Consider the following 17,951-nt stretch of genomic DNA (forward strand, 5'->3'; position numbering starts at 1 on the left):
GAAAGATGGGAAACAAGTGCAGATGTGGTCTTTGAAACCAGAAAGTTGAAAGAGATGGACAACTTCCCGAATGATCAATAAACTACAATTCCTGGGCCAAGAACCACTCCTCTTGTGGTAGGCAGGCTACCTAGTACTTACCACTTCCACTGATAAGCTAGAAGGCTGCACTCCAACACAAAGGCTTGGGGGGTTCAGAAGCTTGCAAACAGTCCTGGATACAGCAAATATGTACCTGGACTAGACTAGTTACGGGAAAGGTGGGGATCAAGTGCAAACATGGGCTTTAAAACCAGAAAGTTGAGAGAGATGGAAAAAACTGCCCAAACGGCCAATAAACTACAATTTCTGGGCCAGAACCACTCCTCTTGTGGTAGACAGGCTACCTAGTGCTTACCACTCCCACTGATAAGCTAGAAGGCTTCCCTCCAACACAGAAAGGCTTGCGGGGCTCAGAAACTTACCAACAGTCCTGGATACAGCAACTCTGTATCTGGACTAGGCTAGTAACAGGAAAGATGGGAAACAGCGCAAGTGCTGCTTTTAAACCAGAAAGTTGAAAGAGATAAGGAAAAACTGCCCAAAAGGCCAATAGCTACAATTTCTGGGCCAGGAACCACTCCTCTTGTGGTAGATAGGCTACCTAATGCTTACCACTCCCACTGATAAGCTAGAAGGCTTCCCTCCAACACAGAAAGGTTTGGGGGTGCTCAGAAGCTTACAAAGAGTCCTGGATACAGCAAATCTGTACCTGGACCAGACTAGCAACTGGAAAGGCAGGAAACAAGCACAAACACAGGCTTTTGAATCAGAAGGTTGAAAGATGGAAGAGCTTCCCAAACGGCCAATAAACTATAATTTCTGGGCCAGAAACCTCTCCTCCTGTGAGAAGCTAGAAGGCTTCCCTCCAACACAGAAAGGCTTGGGGGGGCTCAGGAGCATACAAACAGTCCTGGATACAGCAAGTCTGTATCTGGACTAGACAAGTTACAGGAAAGGCAGGAAACAAGCTAGGAATTTTTTTTTGTTTTTTTTTTTACAGGAAAGCAGCTAAAACAGCAGTAAATACAATTCAAATGCAGTGCAGGCTAGCACACATGTATCAATATTACAGCAAATACAGTTTAATTAAATGCAATTAAATTAACAAATGACTAAAAAACAAGTGCAGAAGGCATTAAATTAGAAGGCTACTAACAAGCAGTAATAAGTGCAGAGTAAGTAACAGCACGCAGAACAGCAACTAAGACAGTTACAGTAAGAGCAGCTGAATATATATATATCTATACACATATATATATATATATATTTTTTTTTGAGGGAGGGAACACAGCAGGATTAAGAGGCTACAGGGGTTGTCCTTCTCAAATGCTCTCTTTGTACACAGTAGGAGTGCCTGAAATCAGAATATGATCTCACTGTACTCAATTGAGTGAGCAAATGAGATAGGCCCAGAAGGAGTATCCAAATCCAAACTTACAAGAGGGACCCCCAAATCAATTAAATCCCCCACAAATCAATAGCCTAGTAAGGACTTATGAATCTACAACCTATATATGTTTGAAAATAAGCATGTAACGATAACCTGTTTTATTACAAATGCATACACTGTATATGGTGGAGACCTATTTCAGCAACAATGTATTTATGATTGTAGTTCCTGGTTTGGGTTGGACCAGTAATTAAGACATGGCTCTTTATACAATTTGCTAGGTCTCTTTATTCTTTTATGTTTTTATATGGGTTTCACCACCATGCATGAGGATTGCACTGTCTGTGCATATAAAAATGTATGTTCATAGCTTCATAGGTAGGTACTAGGCTAACTGACCGAAGGCATTTATAAGCCTAGCCAGAATGTGTTGGCTTTCGCCACCCCCTTAGATTAGTTTCCTGTGCCTCTGTCCAGCAAAGCCACTAAAGTGATTCTTTTTAACCAGTCACTGAATTTCTGAAGACTCTCACGATTATTTTGTCTGCAATGCAGCAGTGGAATGCACAAATCCTTTCACATTAGCAGTTGTACTTCAATAAAACAAATTAAAAAAAAAACAATGCTGCAACTTGGCAAACTCCTTTTTTTACTATTTGCTTTTCCATTGTACACAGTGTAAAATCATTCTTTAAATGGTCCAGCAACTTGGTTCTGTTGCCACATACTTCACAGATAAGTCAGTGCTTACTATTGCACAACCTGGTGTGTCCTAATCTTCACAATTACCTGCCAGTTTTAAGGTCCAATGTTCAACATTAACTCCTTTACGTTCACATTACGTTACATTACCCTTATGGCCAAACTATTTTTCATTAACTCCATTTATAGCCAGTCCCATACTTTGCAAACAGAATTCCCAAAAACTACATTTTAGCATCACTGGTTTAATACGAACACTCATTACTCTATATCTTCTGTCTCCAAAATATGATGCACAGCCTCTCATAATGCACAACAAATGAACAAAAAGTGGAATACTTACTAACAACTTTAAGTAGGAAGCTGACATGATGGTTAAAAACTGTTAATTCATGTTTAAGACAATTTTTGCTCATATTAATTCTAGCCTTTTATTTTCAGCAGATGAGTCAAAAGACCATGTTGTCCTTGCCAGCACCCACTATTATGTTGTAGCTCCTCTTCAAGAAGTGCAAAGCAGGTCAAAATTAGAACCTATCCACCCACCTGGGAAAGATTTGAAGGATGCTAGGGTGACACATTGTTTAACTTGAACAGGATGTCTATTCTGGAGATGAAGTAGGCACTGAATAATAAATATGTCCCTTTAGCAAGTCTTATTTATCAACTGGTGGAGATTTAGATCTCTCATTGCAGTGTTAGTGGAGCTCTTTGATTTGTTGTTATGCTGGAGATCAAGGAGGATGGGTTTCCTAATGGCTTACAATGTGAAGCATAGATCCCTTATGAGGCAAAAAGTAAAAGGACAGCACTTCAAACCTTTCCTGGCTACATGGGGTCTTTAGAACAGCAGTTTTCTTGATTAGGAACATCTGGGGGCTTTCTAATAGTTTAATATGCCCAGATTAGTACAGCGTTTTTTGACCTGGATGATACATCTTTAGCTATTAGTAGTGTTAGAAATAATGATTTTTTTGACTGCTGCAGCTACAGATTTGTCAAAAGAGAGTGGAATTATTGATCATGATTCTCAGATCCCCAATTACTTTGTTATTTGGAGAGAAGTATTAATTTTGTTGCATTTTAATGGAAAAGCAGTTTTCTTAATGAGACAATGTTGCACTTCTTTGCATTAATTTTAGCCTATTTTTCACTATACCACTTATTTACAAGGGTACCTTCTTGTTGTAATGCAATGATATCAGACATGAATTTGACAATAGCACCCATTTGCAGTCATCTGTGGACTTAGTTAACCAAAGGTCCAGATTTCTATTCTTGAGATTGGAGAAGTAGATGTCAAAGACACACCTCTCGACTGTCCAGATTTTCACAGAATGTCCAGATTTTTACCTCATATTTTTAATCTGTTCCTCATAAAATTTGTGGTTTTCTGATAAATCACTGAGGATTGAAATCACTAAATAATGACAATGTTTTTGAGTTTCAGACTTCATATCCTTCAGAAAAATGCATGCTAGCACAAATCTTACAATCTGAGCAACATTTTAAGTTTATAAGAGCAATATTTAAAATCCGTCCCTATGTTGGTGTCTTTATCGCCCCATTATTTTTGGATTTGTCCAGATTTCTTGATCTAAGAGGTTGACAGATATGGGCAAAGAGCGTTTCCAATACTGAACCCTGGGGGACACCTCTAGCTACTTGCACACTTACATGGGAGACGCATATCACTTTGACATTGTCTATTCTTTCTTTCAGCCAATTTATTATTTACCTTACCTCATAAGCATCAACATTTAAGGCACTTGACTTATTAATGATGTAATAGTGTCTAATGGTTTAGTGAGATCCAGATAAGCAGCATGGACAGAATGTCTGTCTATAACCTGGCTGACTTTCTTGAAGAAGTTCTGTAAGTAGGCAGGATTTCGCTTCGACAAAGCCAGACATTTTCAGAGTACAATATTATGGGACATGGAATTTTTAAGGCTCAAAATTAGGAACATCCAACAATCACGCAGGTGGCATGACGACCTTATTCTCAAAATATTCTAACTGGTTGTATGATGGCAAGTATTGTAAAACTATTCCACGATGACACTGCGTTGAGCTACACTTACCTAAAAGTTGTATCTTCCTTTGAAACTCAGCAATCTGCTCCTGGATCGGTGGTTTGATCCCTTCGACGGTAGCTGTCGCTGGCATTATAAGTAAATATTTAATTCGAGAGACCGAAAAACTACTAAGAAAATATATATTCCTTTTGTTTCTTTATCTTTGTCGCCAGTTATAGAACATGTTCACATGTTTTTTGTTGTTATGCTTAGTTTGCTTACTAAACTGGCTGATTGACTGTCTCCTATTCCACTTTACAGTCAGAGCTTCTCATACTGCTTAGTAATGGCGTCTTTCTAGCAACCGTAACCATGGTGACAGTATCGCGGAACACAAGCCCTATCATTGGCTTGGTCCTTGCAGCCTACAAAGTGTTCATGTGCCGGCGTAGGGGTACAATATGGAGCTGCAGTACAATGGGCATAACATTACATTCCGTGAGCAGTACTAGGAAGGCAAACAAAGGTGTTTGTAAAATACTATTCAACACGAGCATATTAGGTTGTTTTTATTGCAATCAACTGGGTGACCGTGACAGTCCAGAGTAAAAATGATGACTACAAAAGTCTACTTTAATAACACAGTTTATTTTTGCCACACACAAAATGGCACCCTTCATTCACGGCATGATTATTTAGTGAATGAATGGTGCACTGAATAATTATTCTAACAGCTGCATCATTATAAACTTTTGCTAAACTAAGCTGACAGAACTTAAATTCTAACATATTTCAGGAATTTGCTTTCTATACAATTACTTTAATGATCGGCAACATACTAAACCGAGATTTCTCGAATAGTATGGCACTGCCCAGCGCTAATTTAACGTAAGAATTTAGTTCATTCATGCACTGATTATTACAATTTTATGCTGGTAGTACACTAATACCATGTTCTACCTAGCTATAAATTTAAATTCTAATTGAAATGACCACAAAGTTATGATAAAACAAGTACACACTACAGTAACTCTTGAAATTTACTCGACACACACAACATGGCGGCTACGCCTAGCCAAAGGACCGCGGCTGTATAGCTGTAAGGGATTGCTGTTGTGTTACACGTTGGTTGGGTCGGCATAATATAGGAGTTCAGTGTCAAATTCACTGCGTCCAGTGTGTGATACTTAGTGTATGCTGTTGTTTTTGTTATAATTAGTTTCTCTGATTTCAAACGTTTTTTTTTTGTGCATATCTGCTAACATTTTGCTTGTCTCTGTTTTCTGTGTGTAGGGTCTTTGAGATGATGGGGTTTATCCGTCATTTTTCGCTGCTGCTGTTTCCTTTAGGCATATTGGCTGTGGAAGTCAAGAGACCGAGAGGTGTTTCTCTCTTGAGTAAGTCTAAAACTCTTAAGTACTAATAGCCGATAATAAATGATATAGTCCCCATGTCAGGGTTGATTGTTTAAATGAACGTTGCTAAACTTTGCTCATGGTAGTGCCTGTGGGGCCGTTTCCTGTTGGCAGTGCTGATCCTGGTGATGAGTCTATGTTCCGGGTTGTTTTATTTGCTGATTTTTTTTCCACACTTGTCTTGGACTTTGACAGTTATTTTTTAGTAGGATGTAGCGAGAGAAAGACTTAAACATAGTACATCTTATGGAAGGCAGAATATAGCAACGCCACTATGCAGTATCTCTTAACTGTCCCTGATTTTGACTAAGAACCATTTTACTTCAGGAAATGGTATAGTGACTCACATTATGTCTCAAGTTAAAGTGTACCTGATTCTCGTTGATGATTTCTAGATTTATCCCTGACTCCGTTGAGGTTTGACCCCGATTGGTTGAGAGTTATGCTTTGCATAATTTATTTAGAGAATTTCCCTCATTAAAAAGACTTATTTTGTACGTAGTGACCGCTGTAAGTATTGCCTGCAGGTACCGTGTATGGCTAGGTAGCAATAATAGGGATTTGTACACGTTTTAAATGCGGGGTTACTTACTGGGTGGGGACCGAACTTCGTGGACATCACTAGGTATGTATTGTACAGGAGTAACGAGATTATCTAGGAGCCTGTCCCAATCTCACACTTTCCTCCAGATAAGTGACTTATTCATAGCCATAGCAACACAATAGGCAGAAGTGGAGGTTGAGGGAATCGTACCCATGAAACTTCGGCCAGCTAGACTTGATCTTTTCCGCAGGTTAGGTTTTACGTCTGACGGCTGTCAAAAAAGCGTACTTACCTTTCAGCTGTACAGATTTTTGCCTCGTATTTTGGTCCGTTTCTCATAACATTGTTTATTTTTCTGGAAAATCATAGAGGAATGAAGTCAGAAAATAATGGCACACATTTTAGTCTGACTTCAAATCCTGCAGAAAATTCATGCTAATGCAAACCAATCTACTTTCTAAGTTTGTAAGAACGATATTTAAAAAGTGTCAGCATTTATGGGGGGCCTTTGACCTCCATTATCCATGGGTTTGTCTAGACTTCTTGCTTTTAGAGGAGAGGTATCTCTATTTCCTTAGGCCTATGCGGGAATTGGACTGCCGTTTTATTGCTACGCTGTAAGGTGCTTAATATTGCAATGCGTTCTACTGGCTAGTTGAGAGTAGGTTGCTTATAAATGTTTCATTACTTAGCGATGTCGTTATGTTACAGTGCTTAGATGGGCAGGTGTCTAGTTCATCTAGTTAACTAGGTAGATTTAGCAGACTCTTGTGGCGAGAGAGGAAATAACGGCTCCGGTGAAACCTCAACTTTTTTGCTCGTTAATCCGAGACAAGTCCCCCAAATCGAGGGCAGTGTTTAACTAATGGTCATAATTTACTTTCTGAATGATAACTAGTACGAGTAATAAAATGTACTAACTCGCACTATGGCTGCAAATTGGCTATGGTGATCAGTGTACACCCACTGGTAAACAAACCAGGTTAAACTACATGGATCTCTAACGTTGAGCATTATTGACTAACTGCAGTCCTCGGTGGATTACCAGAAAATCAAATGTTTTATGATGATAAGGGTAAGAGAGAAAATCTGAGTTTTTTCTGCAAAATTAAGGGCGGTTGTGTAACCTTAAATGTAGGTCCTCACAGTTCTCAACCTATCAGAATTGCTTACAGAGGTGCAGATTTTTTTAATCTAATGATAATGTATGTTTTTACTTTGTACTGGCTATGTACAATTGCTAGTGCGTACATCAATTTCTTGATTTTTTTTTTTTTGGGGGGGGGGTTGTTGACTAGGGTAACTGATTTTTAATTTCACCAATTGTTTTAATATTATGGCATCATATAGATCCATTCCCCACGTCAAGTTCATAAACTTCACAAAATTATTTTTTCTTCAGTCTGATGTTTGCCAAGAGTGCTGTTTTCAACACTTGCAACTCAAGTTGCAACTGTAGCCAGAATTGCCTCTCTGTAGTTGATATGGGGTTACTGTATTGGTAGCATCCTTAAATATGCTTGGAAAATTCTTTATTAGCCCAGTTGCTCCTGCTGCCACTGGAACTGTCTAAGCACCCTTACTCCATGTTGCTGTAGTTTCTGTTTACATGTTTTGATATGTTTTATCTTTTCAGTCTGTAAGATGCCGTATTCTCTAGGTGTAGCAGTTTTGATAAATAGTGCTGCTTTTGTCTTTTTCTCTTGATGTGTATGTGTCGTATGGAAGAATCGCAGAAGGGCTAGCCACCTGGCAGTGTGAACATTGTTGAAGTGATATCCCTACCCCACATGCAAGATATGGGGGGGGTTGTTGAAGAATGATGGTTGGATCTGGTTTCTTTGCTTCTACTTCCTTAGCTGTTGGTAATGGATGATCCTACATGATCATTGCTCCATTTTCAGTAATCCTTTATGGTTCTTGCTTCCAGTGCCTCTCCAATACCTTCATGTTGTAATGTTTGTACAGTCTGTAGTATGTACAACCTTGTCACATTTATTTGTTGACTGGGTAAGTCCCACAAGACCAGTGACCTTTCTTCAGGGGAGACCCAAGGTGATTTTTTATTCATACTGACAAGAGCAAAGTTGGCTATAGTACTGGAGAACTTCCATTACTGTTTGGAGCTGTTAGGTGGCACTGGAGGGTAGCTCCTGTAGCAAGTAAGAGTTACAAAATGCAGGAGAGACAGAGTGCTGACAGTGAAATGGAAAGTGTTGTGACTGTAGAACATGAGGAAGTCGTGACAGTACTGCAAGAAGGATGTTTGGACCAAACCAATTGGTGGATTTAATGAACTGGGGCGGTACACAAAATGATAATTTAATAGTGACTTGGTGGAATGTGTGTTTGCTGAGGGAGCAGAAGAGAGCAGTATTATGGAATCGGAGATGGAAAGAACACTATCTGGTGCATTCTCTACTATGGAGAAATCTGCTTTAATGGCATGCAGTGGCATTAGGGTTTCAACAAGAAATGTGCTGAAAGATTAACTTTTGAAGAAACAGTAATTGACATTCAGTCAGGAAATACTGAAACAATCTGAAGAATAGCGAAAGGAGGAAAATGGACTGAAAGAAGCAAGATTAAACCTGATGAAAAAATAGACTGATATAAAGTACTTGAATAGTGAAATTTGGAAACGATTCCTTCATGAATAGAATACATTTTTCAGAATTTTCCACTGCTACTGAGGGAGAAAACTGGCTTCAGTTTAGAAGAAATTCCATTAGAGAATACCTTTTCAGTTCAGCTTCTTTATTTGAATACAACAATGTGAATGATAAAAAGTTTGATGAAATGAGTGTATGGGCAGTGGGGTGGGAGGTTTGGGTAACCAAGTATGTGTGAATGGAAGGTTAAACGAGTTTCAAACTTGGTTAATGTCAACAAGAAGGTCAATCGTGTTTTAATCTTGATTAACATGAATGGAAAAAAGAGGTACTGTGAGACTGGGGGCATCCAAAAACATGTTTTTATTGTGAGGGAGAAGATCATTTTGTGAAGGATTGCAATGTGAGGTAGAAGATCATTTTGTGAAGAATTGTATAAGGAAAAGATTCAGTGGTTTTGGAGAAACGGGTCCTATAGCACTGGGGGCATCCAAAAACATGTTTTTATTGTTTTATTGTGAGGTAGAAGATCATTTTGTGAAGAATTGTATAAGGAAAAGATTCAGTGGTTTTGGAGAAACGGGTCCTATAGCTATGAATTGCTTACTTAAGTGTAGGAAACGTAATGATTTAGGTAATTTTTGGATGGATTGTCCATTGATACAGGAAGGAGGGCTAGAGGAAGAAAAACACTTTTCAGATAAAACAATCTGAGCAAGGTGATGCAGCTGTGGATGATGGGGGGGTTACATACCGATGCAAAATGTTTGCTATCCCATCCTTCTTTACCACTAACTTAGTATATGTAAACGTGGGAAACAAATGAGCTCCAGAAAGTAATATCCACTGGGTATGAGTGAGGAGAAAATAAAAATAAAAGTTGCAATCACAAAGGATGAGAAAAAAACAAGAATGTTTCATTGATGGCAGTAAATGTAAGCAGCATTAGATGTGAAGAATGGTGTTAAAAATAAATATGGGTATTGTATGTGTGTTTTAGATGTAAGGTGCATTAGAATTTAGATGAGAAAAATTGCAGCTGTATGGGGAAAGAATATTTTGATCGCTAGGAAATAAGATGTGCCCAGGTGTCGTAGTTATGATAAAACGCGAGGCTGTAAAAATAATGGCTACACTGCTAGTCTTGGTATAAATGCTATGTGATATAAGAAACCATAGTAAGACTTGTGTGTTTCTGCATATGATTGTGACAGGATGAAAATGTTTGAAGAGTGATTGTTTTTAGTGGTGAATGTCAATTATGATGGGCTAAAAATGGTAATTTAAGGAAAAAAATAACTCGATATAACCACGTTTAATAACTTTTCATAATTTTTTTTATTTAAGGGGGAAGAATTTAAAACTGAAGTAGATTTACATTTTCCTTTTGTTTAAACAATGGGAGGTATGAAGACTGCATAATGTTTTGATCTTAAACCAATATGGGTTTTTGTTGACAAATCTTATAAAAGAAGGAAAATGAGTAATTGACAGCAAACTTTAATATATTAAAAGAAAAGGAGAAGTTCTAGTATAAGCATATGACTATGAGGGATTATTATGGAAAATGGACTTTTTGGTGAGTTTATAGGTGTCTGATACCTGATCTACCCACACTGTCCACACCTGGTTTGGTTGACACCTTTTGGTGGATGCCAACAGATGGTCGATGGGTGTGTGGGATTTGCAATCCCAGAGTAGGTGAATATTCCTTTTCCTTAGGGAGTGTGAGATCTCGGAGTTGGGATATTTGAATAGCAAGGGGTGAGGGTGATGCAGCCTCCTACATGGGGTGCTTGTCCCCCCTGCAAAAACACTTGCTGTTAATTTAGTCCACTCTGGGATGATCCCCAGCGCATAAGCAGAACGTGTCAATATTTTAGTTATTCGTTTTGATCTTAGTCGCCTGGATGTCTGCGCTGCTTTTATGCTGCACTGCAACATAATATTCAAAAGCACCAAATGTGAGTGTGCTTTGTCTTTCAGCCATAAGTATGTTGCAGCCTGTAACAAGGTGTGCAGCTGTTTGCCACTACAAGCACAAGCTTTATTTTTCTAGCTCCTAAATATGAAACGTGGCTTTTTAGAATGTAAAACAGTTAACTGATTTTATTACGCAGCAAATATTCCTTTCTTTTAGATAGTGTTATTTTTATGGAAGAATATGGCAGTGCCAGTCTTGGAATTTTGCTTTTAAATTATTTGATGTTAATTGTGAGGTAAACTGCTTCAGTTCAGAAAGATGATCTCATAATATAAAAATGAGCAAGTGCTCTGTCAGGAGGTGCAGTTTGAGGATGGACAAGATCTTAAGAAATTTGATAATAATAGTAATTTGGCATAGCGGGAAAAGGTTAACAGAGTTGGACTGAGATTGACAATGAGAACGTACAAGGGATGACAGAAAAGTGCACTGTTTTATTTTTTCTTCTACCTCCTTTTGTTCCTGGTGTTAGTTCTTTTACTAGAATAAGGCCTTAAAAAGGCACAATTTTGCCAACTGTGCAGTTGTGTGTTTTTACGAGGAGATGCAGATTTTAGATTTGAAAGATTACTGAACTTGGCTTCTAATGTAACATGGTAATGGGTTCCACTATGTAGGGATGGTGTAATTGCTGCCTACCGTCCCCATGTGTTTTTGAGCTGAAATTCTTTATCTTGCTTTTGTTGACAGAATGATTTGTTTAGCTAATACAGGAGGTGTGTAGAAAGGACATTTTGTGCATAGTTTGTTCCTCTGTGTATGTGAAAACACCCAGGCCTGTTTAAAGCTGACAAATTGATGGATGCAGTATGAAACCCAGTGCAGATAGTAGCAGCCAGATTGTAGCCAGGATGTAGTTTGTCTACAATGTGGTATTCTAGCTCGGTGAGAATAAAGTAGATTAAAGCAAGGTCATTTTTAGATCTTCAAGATGTTTGCTCTGATAACAGATGTTGTATTTTTGACTTGTATATCCATTAAAAGTACATTTGAGTCGTGTTTAAACAAAAATGTCTGATGTTAAAAGATTTGCTTACATAAGTGGAATCCTCTCACTCCAGCTAAAAGCAAAGAAAACTCTAACCAAGAATCATCCAAAAAATAGACTGCAGCCCCTGGTTTAACTCCAGGAACCTTGTTGTTGCCGCTTGTGTAGTGTAGGTGCCAGTTTTTGTAACTATTGTTATGCCTTGTTAAAATCTGTTACAGTCGGTTAGAGTGCATATCCCAGGGGCAATAGCTGCAAACCTTCTTCTTCTTAGCCCACCCCCACCCCTTTCATTCCGTTTCACTGTTGATAATTTGTTATATGTGAAGGTATTTATTCCCTCTCAATAGTCATAGCCTTCATTCCCTCCTCCTCAATACATGTTCATAGGTTCTTACTAGGCTATCTGCCCTAGGGCATTTATAAGCCTAGCCAGAGTGTGTTTGGCTTTCACCACCTATTTTAAATTAATTTTAATTTTGCTATGCCCTTTTTCGAGGTTAGTATACTGTGCCTCTAACAGTGACACAGAAGTGATACCCGGGGTAAACCTACGATCTCCCATCCACTCATCAAGATTCCTCTTGAAGAGAGTCAGTGAGGGACTCTGCCTAACCTGGACTGGGATTTTATTCCAGAGTGAAGGGAGCCTCTGGGTTATGAATCTGTCCCTCCAGCATGTCCTATTTATTTCAGTGCTGAGGTTCAAGTCTCTCGAGTGCGTAGCTCGATAGGATTTGGATTTTCTGAGGTGCAGCATGTCCATTAATTCCGGGTTGGACATGGCTTTATACATCAGGCACAGATTGCCTCTGAGCAGGCGGTATGCCACTGAGTAGAGCTAGAGTTTCTTTAACCGGGCAGCATATGGCATCTGTTTGATCCCTTTGATCCTCTTTGTGAGGTACTTTTGTGGTCTTTCCAGTTGCTGCAGGTGTCTGGTAAGGTACATCCCAAAAGGGGCATTGTACTCAATTATGGGCCTGATGAGGGATGAGTAAAGAGGCACGATGACCTCCCCTGATCTAGATGTGAATCCCTTCATGATTAGGTGGGCTATATAAAATGTTTTTCTAACAACTTTGGCCACGTGGTTGTCAAATGAGAGATTGCTATCAACTTTGGTCTCCCAAGTCCCTAATTACTTCTTCTGTACTTAATGGATTACCACCTATGTGGTAATTTGTGGGCACTTTGTTTTTGCCAAAGGAGATGACTATACACTTTTTGGCGTTTAGCTTGAGGCCATGGCTCTGGCACCAGTTGTCTGTTTCTATGAGGCCCTTTTGGAGGATGCTTGTGTCGGCTGGAGAGTCGATTATGGCGCCCAGTTTGCAGTCATCTGCGAACTTGGTCAGCCACAGTCCTTCCATGTTGGCCTGTGCCTCCGAGAAATATATACCGAACAAGAGGGGTCCCAGGACTGAGCCTTGTGGGACGCCACTTGTAACTGGTTTGGAGTCTGAAATGGCTCCAGCAATTCTAACCATGTGGGTTCTGTCCTTGAGCCAGTTTGCAACCCATTTAGTGACATAGGAGTTATTATTTAAGCTGGTGAGCTTATCTATAATGCCCGAGTGGGGTATTGTATCGAAGGCTTTTGCGAGGTCCAGGTAGGCTTTGTGGACCACCTTCCCCTCGTCAATGGCCTTGGTGACTGTTTCAAAGAAATCAACCAGGTTTAAGAGGCAGGATCTGCCCTTAAAGCCGAACTGGGTAGGATCCAGTGTCTGTAGGTCCCTAATATCTTTATTTATGAGGTCCGTGATGATCCTTTCCATAGCTTTGCAGACCAAGCTAGTCCGGCTTATGGGGCGAAAGTTTCCAGGATCCGTTGAGGCACCACCTTTGTGGAGAGGGACCACTGTTGCTGTACGCCACTCTTTGGGTACATATCCTGTAGTAAGGCTGAGATTGAACAGTAGTTTTATGTTTGGGTTTATCTCTTCTTGGAGTTCATGTTGGATGCAGCCCGGGACACCGTCTTGTCCCATTGATGCTGTGTTTTTTTGCTTTGGAGAGGGCGGCTCTTACCTGGGCATCTGAGATGTCAGGGGGCAGCACTCTGCTGGGATAGATATTTGCCCTTTTGGTGGGGAGGGGGGCCAGAAGTTTGCGCTGAACCTGTCCGCCAGGATGTTGGCAGTGTCTGTGGGTTCGGTGTATTTTTTGTCATTTTGGACTAATTCTGAGCATATCTGGGAATTCCCACTCTGGTTCCTAACATAACTAAAGAAAGCCTTGTTCTTCACTAAACACCAAACAGAGGTGCAAAGTCTCCAGCTGCTTTCATCTTTAGCTACATTGTGTGCAGCAAACAATGAGCAAAGGGGAATGGAAATATAAAAGAGAATAAAATCTGCCATTGCAGACTAGTAAGCAGCATACAACTTCCACCTGTGGTGTATTCCTTCATACTTTTTCTTGGAGAAACCTTCCGGTCCTTGAACAAGGGTGCCTGTATGTTTATCTTATTTCCTTGGTAATTAGCTAGGTTTAGCAGAGTCCCTTGGATTCTCCCCTGCTACTTTAAATTCCAATTGAACCCCCCCCCCAAGTGATTGCTCAGGAACAACACACCAAAGGTTTTAAAAACCCTGGATGCCATATTTGCTCTAATTGCAGCTGAAAGCCCTCCAGGTGTAGCATCTGTAGTAAGTGATGGTATTATTGTTATTTTTTCAGTGTTGTATTCCACTCTGTAAACTCACTGTCCCTGCATAGAGTAGTACAGTGATTTCTCTGTAAGGCAGCTTTCCAGTAATGTTTTTATTTTTGCTGGTATAGTTTATATTTGGATATTAGAAGCTTATGTTTTTGCTTGCTCCCAGTTTCAGTAAACTGGATTCAGAGTTCCACTAAATGATACTGCTAAGGTTGAAATACTTTCTTTTTTTAAGTGCTGAATGATATGTATGGTAAACTAGTGAAACTGCTACATAGTTGCAATATTGTCTGGTAATAGGATATTCTAACTAGTTACACTGACTGCTGCTTGAATAAGATTGGTTGCAGAGTCTGAATATATTTTTCTTGATGACTTATAATAGGCTATGTTCAATTGCTCTGCTTTCTGTACAATATTTATGATGGTTGTGCTTATTTTGATGTCCTTATTTTATTGCTTTTAGTCTTACATTCTTTCCTTTTCTCTTTGTTGCAACTTTTAGAGCCACAGAGGACCTGATCGCTTTGGGTCGTCCACCCCCCCTCCCCCCCCCCCCCCCCACACACACACACACACACACACTTGTGTGAGCAAGGAATCCTCTCACTCCATCTACAAGCAAAGAAAACTCTAACCAGCAGTCATCCAAAAATAGACTGCAGCCCCTGGTTTAACTCCAGGAACCATGTTGCCGCTTGTGTAGTATAGGTGCCAGCTTTTGTAACTACTGTTATGCCTTGTTAAAATCTGTTACAGTCAGCTAGAGTGCATACCCCAGGGGCAATAGCTGCAAACCTTCTTCCTCTTAGCCCACCCCCACTCCTTTCATTCCGTTTTACTGTTGATAATGTGTTATATGTGAAGGTATTTATTCCCTCTCAATAGTCTTAGCCTTCAGTCACTGCTCCTCAATACTTGTTCTTCACTAAACAGCAAACAGAGGTGCAAAGTCTCCAGCTGCTTTTGTCTTTAGCTACATTATGTGCAGCAAACAATGAGCAAAGGGGAATACAAATGTAAAAGAGAATAAAATCTGCCATTGCAGACTAGTAAACAGCATACAACTTCCACCTGTGGTGTATTCCTTCATAGTTTTTCTTGGAGAAACCTTCCAGTGCTTGAACAAGGGTGCCTGTATGTTTACCTTATTTCCTTAGTAATTAGCTAGGTTTAGCAGAGTCCCTTGGATTCTCCCCTGCTACTTTAAATACCAGTTGAAGGTTTCCCTCCCTTCCCCATCCCCAAGTGATTGCTCGGGTACAACACACCAAATGTTTTAAAAACCCTGGATGCCATATTTGTTCTAATTGCAGCTGAAAGCCCTCCAGGTGTAGCATCTGTAGTAAGTGATGGTATTATTTTTCTTTTTCATTGTTGTATTCCGCACTGTAAACTCACTGTCCCTGCATAGAGTAGTACAGTAATTTCCCTCTAAGGCAGCTTTCCAGTTATTTTTTAGTATAGTTTATATTTGGATATTAGAAGCTTATGTTTTTGTTTTTTGCTTGCTCCCAATTCCAGTAAACCTGATTCAGAGTTCCTCTAAATGATAGTTTAGATTACTTTACTTTATAATGTCACAGTACTACTAGCTTAAAATTGATTCCAATAGCTTCTTTCAAAAATAAGGGCATGAATATATAAGCTACTTTATTAATTGTCTTCATGTAAAGCTTTTTTGTTAATTGTCATAACTACCTGCTATGTGCAAACTCTGTTTTTCTCTCCTCCACGTTTGTCTTTCTCCCTAAAGTACCCTGTTCCCCATTGCACTGTTCTGATATAGTCTCTAAGAACCTACCTACCTGGTGACAAAGGACCCTATCAAAACACCTGCAGTCTCATCTAACAGCCTTATTTTCCCTGCACCCTCACTCAAAGTATGTGGTTGTCCAAGTCCTGCTTGTAAAGCTGACTACCGTCTACTATTGCTTCAGAGGTTCTAAAGTACGCTGCGAGCCTGAACAGCCAGCAGCCTTTACCCCCCCTTCTATCTACCCTGTATCCAACAAGCCTCATCTACTATACAATAACCCCCTTTACTAGCCATCACTCCTTCCCTAGTTCTAAACCAGCTAGTTCCCTTACATAATTAACATGCAATACTAGATCTGCCCACCAGGTGGCACCATTATCCCAGCCTTTATCTCCTGCTTATCCCTCTGTATTTCTTCTGTAATTACACTACATCTCTTAAGTCCTAGACCTGCTCTTATTTTCTCACTTACCCTTTACTTCAACTGTCTACACTCACCTGTTTTTTTTTTTTTTTCTAATAGACTTCTGTTTCATCTCTGATCTTTCCCACTCCTGACTTGCCTAACTTTCCTTCAGTTACTAGCATTGCTGATAGTTTCTTCTCTAGCTTCTCCTTCACTTGTCTCTACCCGCTCCGTTCACCCTGTGGGCTAACTCCGCTCTCCCACCCACCCCCAGGGGTCCTACTCTTATACCATCTAACCACACCCCTTCCCTCTTCCACCAATCAAACCCTTCACCATTGGACACTTAACTCCAATTCCCTCCTTTCACTTACCACTCCCACCACACCCTACTCCTATTCCTTTCCACACCTAGTATACCTTCAAGCCTATAACATCAACCTAACAACTTACCCTTCCAGATGTATAAGCCACCCACCTCAGCCCTCTTAAAGAGGTTACTCATACTTACACTTATACCACCTCTAACTTTAGCTTGCCTGCTAACCTCCTATGAACACCCATTATATCCACACCTTCTCTACCTCAATAAGTTATCTACCTCTCCTCCTCTACCTATTTTCACTAACCATGTTAATATAACATCTACACCCAGCTATCTACTAGCAAGATACCATAGGATAGCCCACATTAGATACGACTCTCCCAATCCCAGAAAATATGTAGCTCTATATAGTAAATTCCCAAATCCTAGACTTCAAACACTACTGTTCTATCTTTTATTCACCCAAACCCTGGCCCAACAACTGCTACTACCACTCTACTCCTCAACCCCAACCCCTCTACTATCCATTCCCTTACCAAACTATCTAACTCAATCGTGTTAGCTCACCTCAACATACGTAGCATTAATAACAAAGTTACACAACTCCATGTTCTCTTGGAAGTCTACTCCTTTGACATTCTTTGTTTAATAGAAACTTGGTTAAAACCTGTAACTAAAGACAATGAAGTCATCCCACATGGTTATAATATTTTGCGACTTGACCGTGCAACCAAAAAGGGTGGTGGTGTAGCTATCCTATTTAAATCTGGGTTACAGATTACCATCTACGACTATAAACCTCAAGACTCCAACACTGAAATTCGTATTACCAAGCTTCAACTTAACACATTCAAATACATCTATATTATCTGTAGCTATCTTCCTCCTGGTAATAACATTGCCACCATAGAAAATATCCTTTGTTGGTTATCCCAAAATGTATCCCAAGAAACCATAATCCTAGGTGATTTGTAACATTGATTGGAAGTGTTGTAGCAGTAGCCATCCTACCAGCCATATTAACCTTTTTGTTTTTTCTCAAACCATTACCTCCCCAACCAGGATAAACAAGCCTAAGAAGAAAGAAAGTACCTTAGATTG

At 39.8% G+C, this 17,951-nt stretch overlaps 2 protein-coding genes across 5 annotated transcripts in view; one reads left to right on the forward strand and one right to left on the reverse strand.

Moving 5' to 3' along the window:
- ODAD3 (outer dynein arm docking complex subunit 3) overlaps nucleotides 1-4,505 on the reverse strand; it is a 606,433-nt gene extending 601,928 nt beyond the window's left edge. The window contains exon 1 of the mRNA XM_044084619.1: nucleotides 4,219-4,505. Within this exon, the coding sequence (XP_043940554.1) occupies nucleotides 4,219-4,303 (85 nt within the window). The 5' untranslated portion in view covers nucleotides 4,304-4,505. The remainder of the gene's footprint in view (nucleotides 1-4,218) is intronic.
- Nucleotides 4,506-4,659: 154 nt separating this feature from the next.
- Nucleotides 4,660-17,951, forward strand: part of PRKCSH (protein kinase C substrate 80K-H) — a 1,389,498-nt gene continuing 1,376,206 nt past the window's right edge. For 2 of the 4 annotated variants that reach the window (XM_044084620.1, XM_044084623.1), the window contains exons 1-2: nucleotides 5,000-5,040; nucleotides 5,446-5,549. In XM_044084620.1, coding sequence (XP_043940555.1) covers nucleotides 5,015-5,040; nucleotides 5,446-5,549 — 130 coding nt within the window. In that variant the 5' untranslated portion in view covers nucleotides 5,000-5,014. Of the gene's footprint in view, nucleotides 4,679-4,999; nucleotides 5,041-5,202; nucleotides 5,345-5,445; nucleotides 5,550-17,951 lie in introns of those variants that run through there. The other 2 variants (XM_044084622.1, XM_044084621.1) reach the window with 2 other exon arrangements.

This window comes from Protopterus annectens, chromosome 9.part0 (assembly GCF_019279795.1).
Source record: "Protopterus annectens isolate FY-2018-M chromosome 9.part0, PAN1.0, whole genome shotgun sequence".
NCBI lineage: Eukaryota > Metazoa > Chordata > Ceratodontiformes > Protopteridae > Protopterus > Protopterus annectens.